The 19,654-nt window shown below is 47.2% G+C and overlaps 1 protein-coding gene across 1 annotated transcript in view; it reads right to left on the reverse strand.

The window, feature by feature from the left end:
• Window positions 1-18,946, reverse strand: part of Snx31 (sorting nexin 31) — a 34,369-nt gene extending 15,423 nt beyond the window's left edge. The window contains exons 1-8 of the mRNA XM_051202759.1: window positions 18,835-18,946; window positions 18,641-18,715; window positions 10,994-11,108; window positions 9,104-9,168; window positions 8,015-8,125; window positions 5,756-5,846; window positions 4,657-4,744; window positions 1,950-2,019 (exon numbers count right to left, since the gene is read on the reverse strand). Coding sequence (XP_051058716.1) covers window positions 1,950-2,019; window positions 4,657-4,744; window positions 5,756-5,846; window positions 8,015-8,125; window positions 9,104-9,168; window positions 10,994-11,108; window positions 18,641-18,715; window positions 18,835-18,900 — 681 coding nt within the window. The 5' untranslated portion in view covers window positions 18,901-18,946. The remainder of the gene's footprint in view (window positions 1-1,949; window positions 2,020-4,656; window positions 4,745-5,755; window positions 5,847-8,014; window positions 8,126-9,103; window positions 9,169-10,993; window positions 11,109-18,640; window positions 18,716-18,834) is intronic.
• Between the last annotated feature and the right edge of the window lie 708 nt (window positions 18,947-19,654).

The raw sequence follows: 19,654 nt of genomic DNA on the forward strand, positions 1-19,654 counted from the left end.
GCAGGTCTTTAATCCCAGCACTCAGAAGGCAGAGACAGGCAGATCTCTGTGAGTTCGAGGCCAGCCTGGTCTACAGAGTGAGTTCCAGGACAGCCAGGGCTACACAGAGAAAGCCTATCTTGACCAAAAAAAAAAAGTTTAAAAAAAAATGAATATGTTTATCTTGATGGAAGGACTATATTTTTAAGATATGATGGCAGAATGCGAAAACAATCATATGCAATTATATATAAGTACACATTTCTGTACACAAAACACCAGAAACAAAACTAAAATGCAGGTGCTAAATGAGGCAAAGAGTTAAAATTTACAGAAAACAATAGGACAAAGGTAAAGTCACCAAAAATGGACAGCAGGTCAACATTGACAGCTGACCTAAAGGGTGTCCAAATGGCAAATGCATACATATACACAGCCGCACTAATAATCAGAGTTTCTTGCCTCTTAACTGGACAAAGCTAAAACATACACAATTAGAGCTGACAGGGGTTTGGAGAAACAGTGTGACATGCAACAGACTTAATTTATATGGCTTTCTAGAGGTAATGTGGCAATACAAATCTAAAACCATAAATATCACAATAATATTATAAATATAAGGAGTTGAACACAATAATGCAATGCTTTAACCCCAGCACTCAGGAGGCAAAGGCAGGAGGAGCCCTGTGAGTTCAAAGCCAGTCTGATCTACAGAGCACCTTCCAGGCCAGCCAAAGCTGAATAGAAAGACCCTGTCTTTAAAAAAAAATAAGTATATTGACAAAGCTATTATTGTTATTGTATATAAAAATGAGATAATTTAAGGGCTACAGAGATGGCTCAGATGTTAAGAGCACTGGCTGCTTTTCCAGAGGTCCTGAGTTCAATTCCCAACACCCACAACTGTCTGTGACTCCAGTTCCAGGGGACCCGACACCCTCACAAAGACATACATGCAGGCAAAATACCAATAAACATAAAATAAAAATAAATAATATTTTAAATTAAAACAAACAAACAAAAATAACAGGTCTCATGAATTCCAGACCAGCCTTGAACTTTCACTTAAGAAGCCAAAGATAACTTTGAGTTTCTAATTCTCTTCCTCTGCCTCCCCAGTGCTGGGATTACAGGTGTGTGCTACAACACGGGCTTTGTTTGCTTTTTTCCTGTGTATGAGTGTGTGCATGTATGTATGTACATCATGTAATGAGGGGGCAAGACCACATAGAAATACATGGATTAATAAAAATGGGTTAATTAAGACAGAGCTAGCCAGTAAGAAGCCCTAGTCATTGGCCAACAGTTTTATAATTAATATAACCTCTGTGTGCTTATTTGGGGCAAGGTGGCTGAGGGACCAGGCTCAAAAGGAACCCCAGCAACAATCATGTGTGTTCCTGGTGCCCATGGAGGCCAGAAGAGGGTGTCAAATCCCTGAAAATAGAGTTAGGGTTGCGAGCCACCATGTGGGGGCTGGGAACAACCCCATTCCTATGCAGGAGCATCTCGTACTCTTGACCCCCGAGCCATCTCTCCAGCCCCTGCTCTAATGGTCCCGACGTGTACAATTGTGTGGCCTCGTATACATTTAGCATTGTATAATCATTACTACTGTAAACACCAAAACCTCTCATCGTTCCCAACAAAGACTACAAACTGGAGAAGAGGGGCTCATGTCTCTAACCCCAGCACTTCGGAGGCTGGGGCAGATGAATCGGGAGTTCAAGGCCACCCAATTCCAAGCAATACCAGTGAAACAAAACAACAGTGACAGAAAAGGGATAAAATGACCAAAGCCAACAAAAACATTGCACCCGCATTAAGCAATCACTGTCCTTTCATCTCCCCGCCCCGTCCCTGGAAACTTCCACTTAGGTCGTGTCTGTGAATTGCCTATTCTACACAGATTTCCCAGCCACTAGGGAAATGTGTGCAGTCCCAATCCTGGTGGCCAATGCTGACCTCACCTGCATGTACAGCAAGTCTCCAGCGGCTCTGCAGTCCATCAGCATAGTGTCCAGGGCCGGGTTCAGGTACCTGCACGATTGCACGATCCTGTGTGACATGCCTATCCAGGATAGATGTTCTCAAGAGCAATGGCCCTCCACCCTGGGAACTGGGTCCCCCTCTCTCACAAACTATACCACTGTGCTTGCCTAGCTTTTGATTTATTCCTGTAGTCCTTCTGTGTCCTTGTCCTGCCTTCTCTATATTGTGAGCTTTTACCTGTAAGCTCTACAGTAAAGGTCTCTCTCGCATACACACAAAGAGAGAGAGACAGAGAGAGAGATCGTGTGTGTTTTAGGGGGACAGTGTGCATTCCTGTTCACACTTGGTCACACACACACAGAGAGCTGTAGGGGAATAGTGTACATTCTGGTTCACACTTAGTCTCTGTCTCAGCCGTGGTGTGACTTTTCCTGAGCAGCCTTCAACTCTTGGGGCTGTAGGAACTGAATCATCTATCCTGCTCATTTCTGAGGCACTCGGTGGGACACCTCTGCTTTCATTTCCCTTTCATCCCCTACCATCCCCACACCAACTCTACAACCCAGCCATGCTTTCTTTGCCACTGCCTCAACACCCCCCATCCTGATGTATCCTTTCTCTTAAAGCCTGCTCTGCAATGCCCTCTTCTCTGGGCCCTGGTCCCCAGACGATGCCAGCACCCCTCCTCCGTCTGTGCTTCACAAGCAACTTGAATTTATCCCAACCATGGCCTTGATCAACTTGTTTTGATAACAGATATGAAGACCCAAGCCCTCAAGCCTAGAGATTCCCCCTGGGTCTCAGCAGAGTGACTTGCAAGGGTCAGAGGATCCATGTCTGTCTGTGAGATGGGAACCACCAGACAACCTGGGATTCAGTGTAAACACAGTGATGCTCTCAGAATGGAGAGAAATGCAAAGAGCAGATATGGGTGACGTAGAACTCACCAGAAGCCAGAGGCAAGCAGTTCACTGCACTGAGTATGGTGTGACTACTGAGAGCTGGATCAGACCATGAAAGGGTGAAAATGGGGTTTGAAGGTCAAGCTCATACTGGCAGACAGAAGCAACTGAAACCTTCCAACTATCATTCCCTTTAGCTACAAGTCCAAATCCTCTGAAGGCCCTATGTGGCTGAGAGTTGCATGAGAGCCAGACAGCCCTGAGACACATTCCAGGCTTGGGCTCTGAGCTGCCAGAGCCAATGCCCTCTGAAGGAACCATATCATCAGTAGAGAGGTGTGCTCAGAGATGTCCTGGATGAAAAAAATCCTTAAAACTCCAGGTAGGCCCTTCTGATAAGCCCCACCCACCAGAATCAAGCCGCCGCTGGAGCTGGCCTCCCTGTACCCTGTTGCCACTGGTAAAGGCCTCCTCTGGAGAGAGGGCAGGACACCCCAGGAGTTCTTCCTCGTGGAAATCTGACCCTGGGCTCCAGCTACAGCAGCGTGACTCTTCCTATTCAGGAGCAAAAGCAATCTGTTGGTTGGAGGTGCTGGTGGTGATATGGTGATATGCATTTGCATCTAGCCATCTAGGGTGTACCTATTTGAGGACGACTTAGGCACTGCCTGATGTCTAACTCAGGCTTCTAGATGAGGGGAAGGATTCTCAACATTCCTCTGATGCCCAGTTCTCAGGAAAGTGTGTGAACTTGAGAAGTCTACGTCCCAGGATTTTCTATTATAGCTACTGTTATCATTCGTGTCCATATGACAATAACAAACATGAATAAATTTACTGAGTGTGTGGGACTGCTTTAACCTCCACAGTAGTCCTAGGAGGATTACGCTCCCATTTTACAAACATGTAAATTAACGCTTAAGGAGTGTGAATAACTTGGCTGAAAGCTTGGCAAGCTGGGGCTTAGCTCACATCCTCTGATCTAGGAACAGCCACGCTCAGAGACACACAGTATTGCAAACAGTTCCAGAATAGTGTAAACTTTTACAAGGAAGCAGAGTCCTTTCCCCCTCTGAAATATCCATTCCACAGGGTTTTAGTGGTTTCTCAAAAGTTTCTCAATAGCTGAGGGCTAGCCCTTCAGAATTCAAAGCCACAAACTAGACCCAGCAAGGTAGCATTGGATCAAGTACATCACTATCCCTAGATTTCAAGATCCCCCCTTTTTTTTTTCTTTCAAATTTGTATCCTCAGGTTGCAGAATAACTGAGCTGGATGGAGCCAGCTTGAATAGCAATTCACCATGGTCTGCTAATAATGGCTGGGGTCCCAGATTGCAGGACGGGACTGGGAAAGCAAGCTACCTTTCATTGTGATATTCTGTTTTATTCTTGGTAGGACTTCTATTCCCCAGGAAAATAGCAGCATTCCATACAGAGACACTTGTGTCCTTTTAATGTAGGAATTAAATGTGGGTGGTCCTGGCTTATAGCCTTAGGGAGTGTGAGCTGAATGCTTACCTGGTCAAATTCAGTGCCAACTGGCTGAGATGCGCCCCCCCCCCCCGCCCTCAAGGACTATCACAGATCAGCGGACACCAGCTCTGCTTGTACTTACCACAAATCCTTGGTTACTGTAGGTAGTCATCCATCCCATAGCAAAGCGGCAGTCACTAACTCTCCCCGTTACCCATTCCAGTCCACTCCACCAACACCTGCCTCTCTCAGGCTGCAGAGACTGACACATTCTCTCTCACACAGAGGCCTCTCTCACAGGTACTCACCATTTCCTGAGTCCTATCTTACAGTCTTCCACCTCAGAACTCTGAAGACTGACGGAAGGCAGCTCAAAGTCAGCCAGCTTCTTCACAACTGCAGAGGGGGAGGAAGGGCAGCACGGAGGTCAGGCTACATCCTACTCCGAGTTAACCTGCATTGGGTAAAACTGTGTTCTTTTCAGCCCCTGCCTCGACCGTAGAAACCCCTTTTACAGCTGTTTGTTGGTTTGTTGGTCTGGGTTTTTGTTTTTGTTTGTTTTTTGTTCTGCTGTTTACTTCATCTTGAGGGAAAACGATGACTGCAAGGCAGGGTGAACTCGCACACCAACATCTGTCTTGCATCGCCCATCCAGCATAGACTGAGAAATGATGTTTCCTTCACAGTAGAAAGAGGGCTGCCTAACAGGGTGGATTGGGGCTGTAGGGGCATGTGGGTATGTAAAAATCATCTTGGGGAGACAAGGCTCCAAAACTTAGTAGACACAGCAGACCAAGGGGCACCTGACAAGTGACCCATGGCCACACACCAACCTGTCATCTGATACACTGTGTGTGAAGCAAGAAACTCCCAGAGAACTCCCAGCTAACTGTCCCTAAGCCTTCAGCACGCCTTGGTTCCCCAATGCAGATAGAGCACACTTGGCAGCTGTCTGCCTGTCTACACGTTCACTTGGCTGGCTGGCTGTCTACATGCTCCCGTCTGCCCATTTCCACCTGGCCCTCCTGTCTACATCACCATAATATGAAGTTGAAATGACACACTACCTCTCTGGGGAATCTTTGTCCCCACTCTCTGAGAAATAACACAGTGTTTCATTCTCCAAATCATTGTTTGTTTGTTTGTTGAAGACAGGGTCTCACCACTATGGAGCTCTGACTGTCCTGGAATTCATTATGTAAACCAGGCTGTCCTTGAACTCACAGAGATCTGTCTGTCAACCTCTACCTCGGAGTGCTGGGATTAACAGTGATCACCACCACACCTGGCTACATTCCCCAAATCTTTAGAGACCACGCCCTGAGGGGTGTCCAGTCCCTTTGTGGGTGCCCTCCACACCTCAGGGCCAAGCCCCTGCTCACACCATCCACTCCTTTTCCATCTTACCAGAGAGTTTGCCCTCAGGGAAGCACCGGATGAGGAAAAGGCCGAAGTAGCCCAAGAGCTCTGGATACAGTCCGAGTTTGTGTGCTACCACCTTGGCCAGAACAAGAAAAGGGGGAGGGGAGTATTAGGCTAATGGCCACGCTTCCAGAATGTGGAGACAGAGCTGGAAGAGATCAGTACACGTCAACAGCAAGAGCTTCCGCAGGCCAGCACACATCCAAAGAAACATTTTTGTAGTCTAGTCTAAAACCCTCCACGGGCTCACGAATTTGAACTCTGGTTACCCGGATGGTGGTAACAGCATTTGGGGATTGTGGAAATGGAGCCATGGATTTTGGACCTGGAGCCATTGTAAATTTGTGGGGCTGGGACTTAAATGTTATGGGCCAGTTTTACTTTTAGCCCAGATTTGTATCCTGTGCTGTGGAAGAATCCTTCTGTACATTGTGAAAATGTTTTGCTATTATTGCTAATTAAAAAACTGATTGGAGCCCAGCGTCGGTGGAGCACACCTTTAATCCCAGGAGGCAGGAGGGTCACTGGGAGTTCCAGGCCAGCCTGGTCTACAGAGCTAGTTCCAGGACAGACTCCAAAGCAATACAGAGAAACTCAGTCTTGAAAAACCAAAAAGAAAAAAAGAAAAAGAAAAAAGAAAGAAAGCTGATTGGCCAATAGCTGGGCAGGATTTTCAGGGCAGAGAGAATGCTGGGAAGAAGGGTGAAGTCTGAGGAGTCGCTACCTAGACGTGGAAGAAGCAACTTGGGAAGTCCATAGATGAAGTAAATGAGCCTCAGGGCAGCACATAGATTAACAGAAGTGGTTAATTTAAGTTGTAAGAGCTGACTGGAAACAAGCCCAAGTTATCGGCCAAGCATTTATAATCAATATCAAGTCTCTGTGTGGTTATTTGGGTGCAGCTTCTGGGGCACAGAGAAACCTGAAATCCTGGTCTACCCGCATGTGAGAAGTCACAGCAGTACATTCCTGTTGTCACAAGTGTCACCATGATGGACCACACCCTCCCAAACCATGAACCAAGGCAAAGCTTTGTCCCAGAAACTGTTTCTGTTGGGGCACTGACAGAAGTAGCTAATGAAACATTCATTCCGGAAATCTTGGGGAGATGGGAAATTATGGTGACTAAAACAAAACCAAAGTCTCCTCGGCAGACACGCTGGGCTTTACTGAGGCTAGTTGTCCAGTCCTGGGTTTGGACATACATAAGTCCTGGATTATTTATTCCAGTGCTTATTGTCTGATGGAGGACATCAGTTTTCTCCACAAACATCAGTTTTCTGTGGCATCTAGCTCTGGGGCTTGCGCTTTCTGTGTGCACCAAGCAAAAGGCATTCATTCCCACTGTTCGGGGTGTATAAATGTGCACGTTCTGGTATTTCTCTTTGATGCTTCCTGCCACGGTCAAGTGTAACTCACATGGCTTTGGTCCAGCGTAAACTTCAGATACCATTAAGTGTAACTTACTATGACCTGGCTCCGTGGACTCCATCTCCAGGCTTCTGCTCTCTGACATCAGCTGGATTTCATGTCAACACCTGTGGCTTCATATTTGCCAGAAAGTGTGGCCTCACAAAAATCTACCTCCATTTACTTTTCCTTAGCAGGGACCACAGACCACCCCTCTCCTCCTTCTCCTAGCCTACACATTCAAGACTTGGGAAGACAACCTTCCCTCTTCAACCCAGCTGGGCAGAGGGATACAGCCCAGGAGGCAGGGCTGCTGATGGCCACATCTGAAGCTGGGAGAATGCTCTTTGTCATCCTCAAAATTCCTCAAACATGGGTCGCCCTTGGTGTCAGCCTTTGGCCCTATGGGATGCAGCTTCTGGGGCTTCCTGTATGAGGAGAAAGCTTCAAGAAAGACTTCCTGCCTGCCAAGAACGAAGTGCCCCTGCCACTCTCTGCCAGGCACCACCCTCCTTCCTGCTCTCATCCATGAGCATCCACGACAGAGCCTTCCACATATTACCAGGGCCCAGCCTGCTGAATGGCAGGAAAGTAGTCACAACCTTAGGAAACCCCCAGAAGTCTCGGGAAGTGTAAAATCAAGGAGACCCCCGAGGATGGATTATGTCATGGCTTCCTCAGTCAGTCTCCCTTTGGGAATGACTTACACGCAGCATCTCTATGGATAGACCATCCACAGAGCAAAAGGATAGATAGGCAGGGAACTTCTGGAAGGCAATCACCTCCTAACGGCTGCCTCTGCATTTCTTGGAGCTGAAGCTAAACAAAGCTTACCTCGAGGACCCTTTCGGCCGTGTCTGATGTTAGAACGTCCACGTTAATGTTCCTTCCATTGGGCAGAAATACAGCCAGAGTGGCTTTCTTGGTGGTGATGTTTAATGTGTGCTGTAAATAAAAAGACAGCCATCAGTTTCCACACCCTTCACAGAGGGAGCCACCGCCTGTCCCCGCTGTGTGCAGGGAGATAGATTGGAAGGGGACAGGGATTTAATGGAGGTTCTTTGACAGGACAGAGCAGAGGTGAGGAGTCATCTGGAGAAGGGCCGAAGCAATGGTGTGAAGTCTGAGTTGCTTCCAGATAAACAAAGGGGCATCTGTTTTGGAGGGGAAAAAAGGTCTTTCGATAAAAATTATCCACCTCTTGCTTGGGTAATCTCAGAATTAAGCCGTTTTAGATACTCCCAAGCACCCATAAAGGTCTAGCTCTCAGGTGACACACAGGAGGGGTGGGGAAGGGAAGGGAATCTGAATGCATCACCCCAAGTCACAGAAATCAAAATATTGCCACCTTACTCCCAAGCCAAATTCACCATCACCAAGCCAGATCTGCAGCTGCTTGTCTGGTCCCAAGCACAGGCATAAAAAATGTCTCCACACGTGCAAAGGGAATTAAAGGCACGCTAAGCAAATGGCTCACCAAGGTTTCAGCCTAGGTGCTAAGTGACCAATGGCTCCTGGTCCAGGGCAAGGGGCTGCTTTATGCCACTGTTTAGGCTGAGTGTTCTCCATGAACAATGAAGTGAGGAAGACAGAGACAGCAGCCAGCAGGGCCCAAGGTCCCGATGTCTGCCTTTGGTGCTCTTGGACAGCTCAGCTACAGCCCTTGGGTCTCATTATGGGGTCCCTGAGTGTAAACTCCCGCTCCTTCTCTGCCTTTCTGGGGACTAACATGGGGATGCATGGCACATAGGCTACAGAACAAGTGAGTGACACATTTCATCTCCCGTGTAGGATCTGAGCAGGAAGCAGCCTCCAGCTTACTAGAAATGACTCTACTTCATCCAAGATCAGAAAGTGTGCACATGGGAAGCGGGCAGGCTCTGTGGAGGTTGATGGCTCTGCTCAGGAAGGAAGGAAGCTTACCATCTGCACCCGGGTTAAAAACTCGGTGAAGACATCGCTTCTTGTCACATGAGGGTCCGCAGCTACTGAAAAATACAGAAAGCAAGCCAGTTAGCATGAGCTGCTCAGAGCTCTGTCCATTGCCATCTCCCAGGAGTTCTGAGATCTTGCCCTAGCAGTATAACCTTCCAGAAAGTAAAGGAGAGGTTTTAAATACAGGACAACTGACAGAGTCTGCCCCCTTGAGGTGGCCTGGTGTTCCCAGGAACCTCACTCTACTCAAGCTACCCATATTACTCAGTAGCCACCCTATTACCCTCTGGGATGATGATAAAACTATTACAAGAGGCAAAAATATATCACAAGTTGGGTTTAGACAGCCAGGTTGGAGAGACTCTTGGTAATCTGAATTTTTTAAGTTTGCCCAAATCACCTGCCTCATCACGTGATAGGAGCTCTCAAGAGGCTACCCCCAGAGGGACAGCAGGGGCTGGGGGTGTAGTTCAGTGTAGAATGTGCAAGGCTCTGGCTTCAGTTTCCACTATATGCACATGTATGTGAGTTGGGGGGCAAAGCAGGGGGCTGCAGAGATGACTGAGTGGATATGAGTGCATGTTGCTCTTGTAGAGTACCCAGGTTCAGTTCCCAGCACCCACACGTGTCTCACAACCACACATAACTCTAGTTACAGGAGATCAGAAACCCTCTTCTGATCTCCAAGGCACACACATGTGCATATATATACAAATAGGCAAAGCATGCACATGCATAGGATAAAATTAAATGAATCTAAAAAAAAAACTAAGTGCCAAGCATCCACAGAGATTTAAAGTGTCTCGTTCTTGACTTATACACAATGTTTCTTCTTCCCCTTAGCTTTAAAGCAACATCCATGGGGACAGAGCTAAAGAAGGCTGAGTCCAAGTCCCCAGGGCCCTTTCCTGAATCTATCTGAGCTAAACTCACACACTTCTACATCTCTCTAAACTCCCTTCCTTCTCCTCTTTGTTTTTTGTTTGTTTGTTTGTTGGTGGTGTTGTTCTTTTCAAATTTTACCAAACAACATTCAACAGTGTTCTACATTAGCACAGAGCTGCGCTCTCCCCAGCAAGACTGGGGTTCCATAAAAGCTAAAGAGGCAGAGTATATAACATGAGAAACCTGTGTGTGTGTGTACACGCGTGCACACATGCACATGAGCACACATGCTCAAAAATATTTATTGCATGTGAGTCTGTGTGTTGCATATGTGTATTCCAGTACACATGTTCATGCACAGAGGCCAAAGGAAGACACTGTGTGTTGTCCTGCTTAACACTAACTGTCAGTTGTGTGATAGCACAGCCTCAACTGATCAGATTGGTCTGTGGGCCTGACTGTGGGGTAATGTCATAATTAACAATTGATGGAGGAGGACCTAGACCATTGTAGGTGGTGCCATGCCAGGCAAGTGGTTCTGGGCCCTATCAGAAAGGTAGTTCAGGCCGGGTGGTGATGGCATACGTCTTTAATTCCAGCACTGTTAGTTAGCAGGTACTTATATTGTGCCCCGAGAAGCTTCCTACACAAAGGTTCAGCTCAACCCATCATTTTGTCTTAATTCTTCAGTTCCTCAATCTAACTAATATACAACACTCCAGAATAAGTCTTAAACTACTTTAAGTACTCTACATGAAGAACGCCATTGCGGCTTCCTGTGCCTGGTGGGAGGAGGCTAAAATGGGAAGTAACTGCGATGGACATAAAGTCTCCTGTGGGGGTGATGACCATATTCTAAAACTAGATTACAGTGATGGTTTGCACAATTATATAACTGTGTAAAAAATGCCAAATAAGGGCTTTAAGACAGATGGCTTTGTGACGAGGAATTTACGCTGCAATACAGCTATTAAACAGAGTTCAAGCACATACCATTTTGCAGGTAGCGTTCCAGCCGGTCCCTCCTCTCTTCAGCCATGGAGGCAGTCATCGCCAGGTAGTACTTTGGCGGGAAAGGGGGCAGGCAGTTTCCAAACACTCGTCTCAGCTGAAAGGTCCCAAGACAGTCAAAGTGAGACACTCACTCAAGGTTGGTGCGACAGAGAGTCCTGTCTTGGAGCCCTTTATTTAAAAGGAAAGATAAAATGACCCCTGTCAGAGGCCAAAGCGGGGGATGAGGAGGACATTTCCTTTCGGAGGAACATCCCTCACTACGCATCCCACACATGCCCCCATAACTCCAATCTTGCTCTGGTGAAGCCAGGCTATATTTTCATATTTTTATAAGGCTGTCCGCCACTCATAGCACACGTTTCCCTAAACTAGTTCTATATCTGAAAGGTCAGAGACTATAGTCAGTTTTGTTTTTTTTTTTTTTTTTAACTTTTGATTTGTCTCTCTCTGTAGCCCCGGCTGTCCTGGAACTCACTGTGTAGACCAGGCTGGCCTCGAACTCACAGAGATCCTCCTCAGTCTGCCCTCCAAGTCAAATTACAGGTGTGTGTGATCATTCTTGGCTCTTTTTACTATAATTAATGTGGCCACCTAGGCTTAAATATCTGCCTTTCATGTCATTTCTATGGGACAGGGCTGATCACATAGTCATATACAGCTGACATAAAGTCCAGTAGAATCCCAGGCAGGTCCTTTCACATTACCCACCATATCGAACCTAAGACTATGGTGGCAGTTATTTTTTATCAAAATAACTTTCAGGGGCTGGAGAGATGGCACGTAAATTAAAATACACGAGGCTCTTACAGAGGACTCAGATTTAGCTGCCACCACCGTATTTCAGGAAGCTCACAACTGCCTGTAACTCCGCTCCAAGAGGATCCAATGCCACTGGCTTCTGCAGGCACCTACATTCACACACCCATGCATGCACATACACACACATGCAATAATAATAATTTTTAAATGTGAAGGAAACCAGCCAGAGTCCTGATGGGAGATTTCATTCTGTAAATATGTTTCTCATATTGGTTAATGAATAAAGCACTGTTGGCCAATAGAAAAGCAAGATAGGTGGGACTAGGAGACAAGGAGGATTCTGGAAGTAGTAGGGAGGAGAGTCAAAATGGAGAGACTTAAGAGAACAGAAGTCCAGGCCCACTCTCCGATAAGATGAGACCACATGGAAGTACTTAGATTAATAGAAATGGGTTAATATTTAAGACAGAGCTAGCCGATAAGAAATTAGTACCTGGCCAACAGAATTATATCTAATACAGCATCTCTGTGTGTTATTTGGGGCTGGCGCAGCGGTGGGACCAGGCTGGTGGGAAAACCTACTCATAATAGAGTCCTGGGGGCTAAAACCTGATGATTCCAGAGCCCTCAGCTTAAACAGTGGAACCAGCCTCACGAGAAAGGAGGCAGCAGAAAGACAAGACCTCAGATTCCCCTTTCGCTTCAGTCCCCTTTGCCATAATCATGCATGTACCTGGCAATTCACATAGTCGCTAGCTCTTTGCCCCAGTACCCCTGTGCTGGTGAAACCTGCTAGCACTTGTTCTCTGGATTGTAACAGCAGCCATCTAGGCTGTCTGTCTGCTTCCCTTATGGCCTCCTATCTCCTAACACAGCATCTCAGGTAATACTTCACTGTAAGACTCCTCTGCCGTGTCTGCCCCTGCAAAATGGTTCCAGTGATCTACAGCTATGACACCTGCACAAATGCAATTAGCCACTTGTAAGTAAAGTTACACTTAACTTATTTAAATGAGATAAAATTTAAAGTCTGCTGCTAAGTCATACATACTAGCCACATTCCATGTGTTTGGTGAACAGTAACACGTGTCAAGTTGCTACCAAATTGTTGGAGCACATATACAGCATCTCTATTGACCCAGAAATTTCTACCGGCCAAATGTTGGTCTTAATATAGAGAGGTTATTAGCTGTCTGGCTATGAACAGATTACGGCTTCCTGCTGCTTATTGCTCAGCTGTTGTTCAGTTTTTAGAGAACCACATTCAATGCCAGCATTTATTTTTGTGCTTCAATTTTAAAAAACATATCCAGCAGAGAATACAAAACAGTACAGCCACTTTGGGAGACACTTTGGTAATTTCTTACAGTGTTAAGCATAGCCTCACTATAGGATCCAACAGTCACACTTGGAGCACATTACTGAACTGATCTGAAGACAATGTCCTCACAAAATCCGCATATGGTGCCTGGGAGATGGCTCAGCTGCTAGGGTCACTGGCTGCTCCTCCAGAGGACCCAAGTTCGGTTCCTAGCACCTCACTAGGCAGATCACAACTGCCTGTGACTCTAGCAGCAAGAGCTCTGACAGCTTCTTCTGGTCTCCAAAGGCACCTGCATACCACACATCACACACATTCATCACACACACACCACTCATCACACACACCACACACTGCACATACACACATCACACATATATCACGCATACACACAAATCACACACACCACACATCACACACATACCACACATATATCACACACACACACAAATCATACACGTACCACACACACACCCACACATCACACACCACACACACACACCATACCACATATACACATATCACACACACAATCACACACACATCGTACACACACCACACATCACACCCATACCACACACACATATATCACACACACCCACACATCACACACCACACACACACACCACACCACATATACACACATCACACACACACAAATCACACACACCACACACACATATCACACATACATATTACACACACCACACATCACACACACCATACACACATACCACACACACACACTCCACATCACACACACACACCACACAAATAAAAACAAATCTTCAAAACTCTGCTTATAAATGTTTATGGCAGTTTTATGTGTAACCCTGTAGAAATGCCCTTCAAAATATGAAGGGTAAGCAGTGATCTATTCCTACAATAGGATATTGTTCATCCATGAAAAGAAGGGAACTATCCAGCCACAAAAAGATTCAGGTGAGCCTTCGATGCATGTTGCTAAGTGCAAGAAGCTAGTCTGGAAAAGCTACTGTATGATTTCAATTATATGACCACCTGAAAAAAGGTAAAAATAAAAGATAATAAAAAGATCACTTGTCACCAGGGCTTTGGGACAGGATGGTACTGAATAAGTAAAGCACACAGACATTTGAGGGTAGTAAGTCTACCTGTGCTAGACAATATTCAGGGGGTATAATGCTCTACCCTTGTCCAGGCAAGCTAAACTTTTCAGCACAAGCTTGACATCTGCAAATATTTTAAAAATTCTTTAGGTAGCTGGGAGACTCTCAGGATGGAGAGGCGTGTGACAGAAGGCTCTAACTGAATTGCAAACACCCTGCACCATCTCACTGAAAGAAGTGAGGGGAAGCAATGGCCCAGGAAACTACAGGAATGTGTGACGTCCACATGAAGAATGCACAAAGATCGGCTGTGCGTAAGTGCTATACTGTTGAAGTTGTTCTCCACTGGCGTGTAAGTTAATTCTCACGCTACTGTCCAGCACCCAAACACCAGCAACGAAGCAAAGGAGTGGCAGGGAGTGCTGTAGTAGTTTACAGGTAAAAGGAGTCTAGAATGACCAGTGTGAATGCTTTCTTATGAACTCCTGATGAATGTGATGTACATACAGATGGCGCTATGACTAGATGTGAAGTGCCCCTAGTTGGTGCCTGTGTTTGAGTACGTGGTGCCCAAGTACTGGGTCCTGAACAGAAACTGGATATTAGACAAAAGCTAATCAGATCTGAATAAGTTATGGGTGCAGTTAGTGCATCCTTGCTGATTGGGTCACTGTAGCAACTGTGCACACTAAAGGTGTGTTAAGACAGAGGACACCAAACTAGGGAGGTGTCCAGAGCACTGGTGTTCATCTGGGGGCCCTGGGTTTGGTTCTAAACACCCACATGGTAGCTCACAACCATCTGTAACTTCATCTTCATAGGATCTGACACTCTTCTGAACTCTGAGGGTAAGCACACATGATGCACATACATACAGGAAGAATACTTGTATACATTTAAAACATTCTTTTAAAATAAATATTTAAGCTGGGCGTTGATGGCACTCAGAAGGCAGAGGCAGGCAGATCTCTGTGAGTTTGAGGCCAGCCTGGTTCTACAAAGTGAGTTCCAGGACAAGCTCCAAAATTACACAGAGAAATCCTGTCTCAAAAGTAAATAAATAAACAAATAAACAAACAAACACATAAACAAATCTTTAAAATACATTGAAGAGTAGAGAAAACTGAATGCCTGGTGTGTGGGACCTCTGTACTTTTTTATAAGCTAAAACTGTTGCTACAACAATGAGCTTATAAAACACACACACACACACACACACACACACACACACACACACCAAAACCAGATACCTGATGTTCTGTATTCTCTTCAGGAAATGAGAAGATCTGTCTTGAAGTGACAGGGTCACATTGTCAGACAATCATCTTTGAGAGGTGGCATTAAAGCTCCCATCATGGCCCTTTGCCTTGTGCCTCCCTAACCCCTGTCTAATATCCAGCTCTCATCAGCTCTGGTATCAAACATTCTCACAACTATGCTTCCTTTAAACCCCAGGAAATGTTCCTGCCACACCCAAGAGTCAAAGGGTCCAGCTGCTGTACTATCAGCCAGGGCTACTTCACCGACCAGGACACCCACATCCTCTATCTCCCCTCGCTTCATCAGTGGAAGCAGAAACCTGTCTTCTTCGTGTGCAGTCATTTCTTGATTAAGGGATGACGAAAAGGGAACTGTCTTCTTTGGTGTGTCACAGACATTCCCTAATTAGCTCTAGTCAACAGGACCACCAGAATCACCCATTTGCTGGACTGAATCTAGGGGCACCCCTGCCCTGAGGCCATGAAGTGGGAAAAGCCAACAGGGCTGAGAAACTATGGCCTGTCACAAAGCAGAATTCCTCCCAGCAGGTTTTACAGCAAGGACTGGTCCCACAAGAAATCTCTGGCCTTTCAAGTTGAATACAGTCTAAGGAGGGGGGGGGGATGAGAAATATGCAGTGAGCTGAGTAAACTCGGCCAAAAGTCAACCGTTGTCTCTAAGGTCCAATTCCCCAGCACAGACCTCTCGCCTGGGCTCAGCAGAATTTGGCTGTTACAGCCACTAACATAGCAAGACTTCTAGAGTTCAGTCTCCATCAAGACTCCATGAAAGACATCAGAAGGGAAGCCCTCCTGATGTCATTAGGACACACGTTTCTGTCTGAGGTTTTGCATGTTGCTTTGTTGTTCTTGTTGTCTGTTTTATTGTTTCCTAGGCTGGCCTTGAACTCAATGTGTAGTTGAAGATGATCTTGAACTTCTGACCCTCCAGCCTCCACTCCCCAAGTGCAGGGTCACAGGCATGTGCTAGCATGCCTGGTTCACAAAATACTGGTGATCAAAACCAAGGCTTCAAATGTGCTGGGCAAGCACTGTACAACTGAGCCACACCCTCCTCAGCCTGGTGTGTGTGTGCATGTGTGTGTGTGTATATGTATGCCTGTCTGTGCATGTGTGTGTGCTTGTGCACACATGCTCGAGAGGGAGTGCACATGTGTGTGCCTGTCTGTGTATGTATGTTCATGTATGTCCATGAGTGTATGTGTGTATGCATGTCTGTACGTGTGTGTGTGTGTGTGTGTATAAGTGGGTGTGTCTTCTCCACACTGGCATCAATAGTTGAAGGGTTTTCCCAGATCCTTCTCCTTCTCTCCCAGTTTTTATTTTTCCTTTTTTTTTTTTCATGGATGTGAAATGGCTCTAAAATCTTTATTAAAATTTTCATTCCGTTTATTCGACTGTTGAGGAGGAGCACGTGTGTGAGGTCAGAGGACAACCTGCAGGAGTTGGTGATCTTCAGCCATGTCAGCCCCTGGGATTGAACTCGGATCAACAGGATTTGCAGCAAGTGCCGCTGAACCATTTTGCTAGACCCAAATTCTTAATCTGGCCGAATACAAAGCCCAATAAAGAAGGAAAGGCATTGTACGTGTGTGTGTGTGTGTGTGTGTACAGTCTGATTTCCTTAAGAATTCTGTATGAAGCCTTTATTATGTGTGCTTTATGTCAAATAAAGACTATAGCTTTAGCAACATGGTTTTCAGCTGTGGTGGTGCACAACTTTAATCCCAGCACTTGCGAGGCAGAGGCTGGAGGGCCCATCAACCTGGTCTACATAGTAAGTTCCAGGCCAGCCAGAGTTACATGGTGAGACCCTGACTCAAAAAGAAAGAGGAAGAAAGGGGGGTGGAGGGAGTGGGAGGGAGAGAGGGAGGAAGGAATTGAATTTATAGCCCACATATTGAGCACCTGTAAGATTAAGAAGGGTTATCTATCTGTCCAGGTGATGTGGCCGTGAGTTCTTGCTGCCTGGGGTATGTGGAGAGCTAGTCTGGGAAAGAGAAGGGTGTGCCTCTGAGGTGAGGTATGACCTGTGCTCTCTGACATGGTCAGCTGCAGCCTTGTTCCCCTCCATCTCCCCACCCCATCCCCCGTGACTCCCTGGGTAACTGCTGCTGAACCTGCTAATGCCTGCCCTGTGAGTGTCCTGGCCAGCTCTCTGTGCCTTTAGGGATACAACCAGCTTGATTGATGCCTCTGTCCCCTTGCTGTGTCACTTCCCCCAGATCTAGAGATGTCTGTGAAGGCAATGTCAGCTTGCAGGGCCCAGGGCTGCACAGGGAGCGTCAGCAGAAGGGGGACTCTGAAAAACCTCTCAAATGGTTAGGTGCTCCTCACGGACATGGCTAGGGTGCTCCTCACGGACATGGTTAGGCTGCTCCTCCCTGCCTCAGGGGTCCTCCCTACCCCGAGCCAAACTACCTGGCTCCTTCCTCATTCAGACCTAATCTGATTTTCCTACCCACCCTTTCCTGTTTGGGCTGGAACAAGTCTGACTACACAGGCCCAGGCTAGTTCTGAATTCTCCATCCCCCTGCCTCAGTCTCCCATGGGCTAGGATTATAAGGATGTGACACCTTGCCTGGCTTTTCTCTTCATCTCTCCCTGTTCTCACTTCCTGTTAGATCTGCCACTGTCACATCCTCTGCTTGAAATACCTCTCCTGGGCAATCTGGAACCAGTCCCTTCTCAAGCCCCCTTCCTCCCAGAAGTCCTCCTGGATAGCGTGGGATGCTTTTGAGTCTGTGACTCTTTCTGTTGAGGTGCCACAACCCAATCCGCTCTGAGTGTGGCCCTTTAGCTGGTCTTGGGTTTGCCAGCAAAGGGGCTTGGAGAGGTGGGCCCGAAGAGTCAGGACTGGAAACAGAGAGGGCACCAAAGACACCCTCCGTAATTCCTCTTGTCCCACTTGCCCTCACTCTGGGAGAGGTGTGAGGACCATGAGTGCAGGGAGCCAGAGGAAGGAGGTGGATATGGTCCTGTTCATGTTATAAGCTAATGTTGGAGATGTTGGCACAGGAGTTAGCTCTGGCTTTTAAAGAATGAGTGTAGTTCACAGATTAGGGGTCGGGCTACACGCTTCCCCCCTCCCCCCCCCCCCGCTACGCACACAGTCCCCAAGGGCCTTTCAGAGTCACACAGCCCAAACCCTTGTGCACACTTTTCCCACCAGGCTCACCTGTTCATTCCAGCGGTGCAGCTGGCTGTAGCGTACCTTGCAGAAGAGGAACCCGTCCAGGTACACGGAGTACAGCTGAAAGCACAGATACCCGCCGGGGTGTTATCCAAGACGAGCATGGTAATGGCTTGGGGTGGGCGGAGGGCGGGAGCAAGACCCTCCCCACCCAGCGAGCCCCGGGGCACCAGACCCACCACGTAGCGGCCCCCCAGCGCGTCAGGCCGCTGCTGGGACACCGGGATGCAGAAATGCATCTTCATGGCTCTAGCGGTGACCAGGGACAGCGCAGCGAGGCGCACCCGTAGCTCCAGAGTCTGGGCTGCGTCCTGCGCTCGGGCAATCCCAGGAGGTCCGCTGGTGGGCGGGGTCCGGAGCCTGGCCCCGCCCCTCCCCAGCCCCCTCCACCGCCCCAGGTGCCAGGCTGGATTGGAGTCAATCAGGGTTCAAAAAGATCCCAAGGAGCGTCACAGCCTGTTGGGCCAGGGTCACCCTGAAGACCAGAGGCCAGAATCCTAGAGATTTTCAAGGAGGAAAGTGTACCTCTGTGGGGCGGGGAGGTAGAGCGTCGAATTCTTTCTCTAAAGGGCTTCTTGAACCCACAAAGTGAAGCAACTGTGGCTCTAGCTGCATGAACGTTATATAAAGTTGCCAAAAAGTCATGACCACCTACACCCTGCCAAGCAGCTTGCCTAGGAAAACGACTTCCCCGAAGGGGCCACTTTAGGGCCCGGGTCTAGTGGCTGTGACTAACAGACAGACTGCTTCCAGAGCTGAGCAGAGGAGATGGCATTCAGATCTGCCTCATAGAGGAACCGCTGGCATTTTCTACGATCTGAGAGCTTCGTTTCACCTCAGCTCTGACTACAGAGTACTGTGAATTACGATTAAAAAGGGGAAAGGGGGGTAGATCTTGGCGGAACCTTATGACCATTACAATTATATTAGGTTCAGAGGCTTTTTGTTTGGTTTGTTTGTCTTTATCTTGCTAAAGTGTATCGTGGTATGCCACCATAT

This window comes from Phodopus roborovskii, unplaced genomic scaffold (genome assembly GCF_943737965.1).
Source record: "Phodopus roborovskii unplaced genomic scaffold, PHOROB, whole genome shotgun sequence".
NCBI lineage: Eukaryota > Metazoa > Chordata > Mammalia > Rodentia > Cricetidae > Phodopus > Phodopus roborovskii.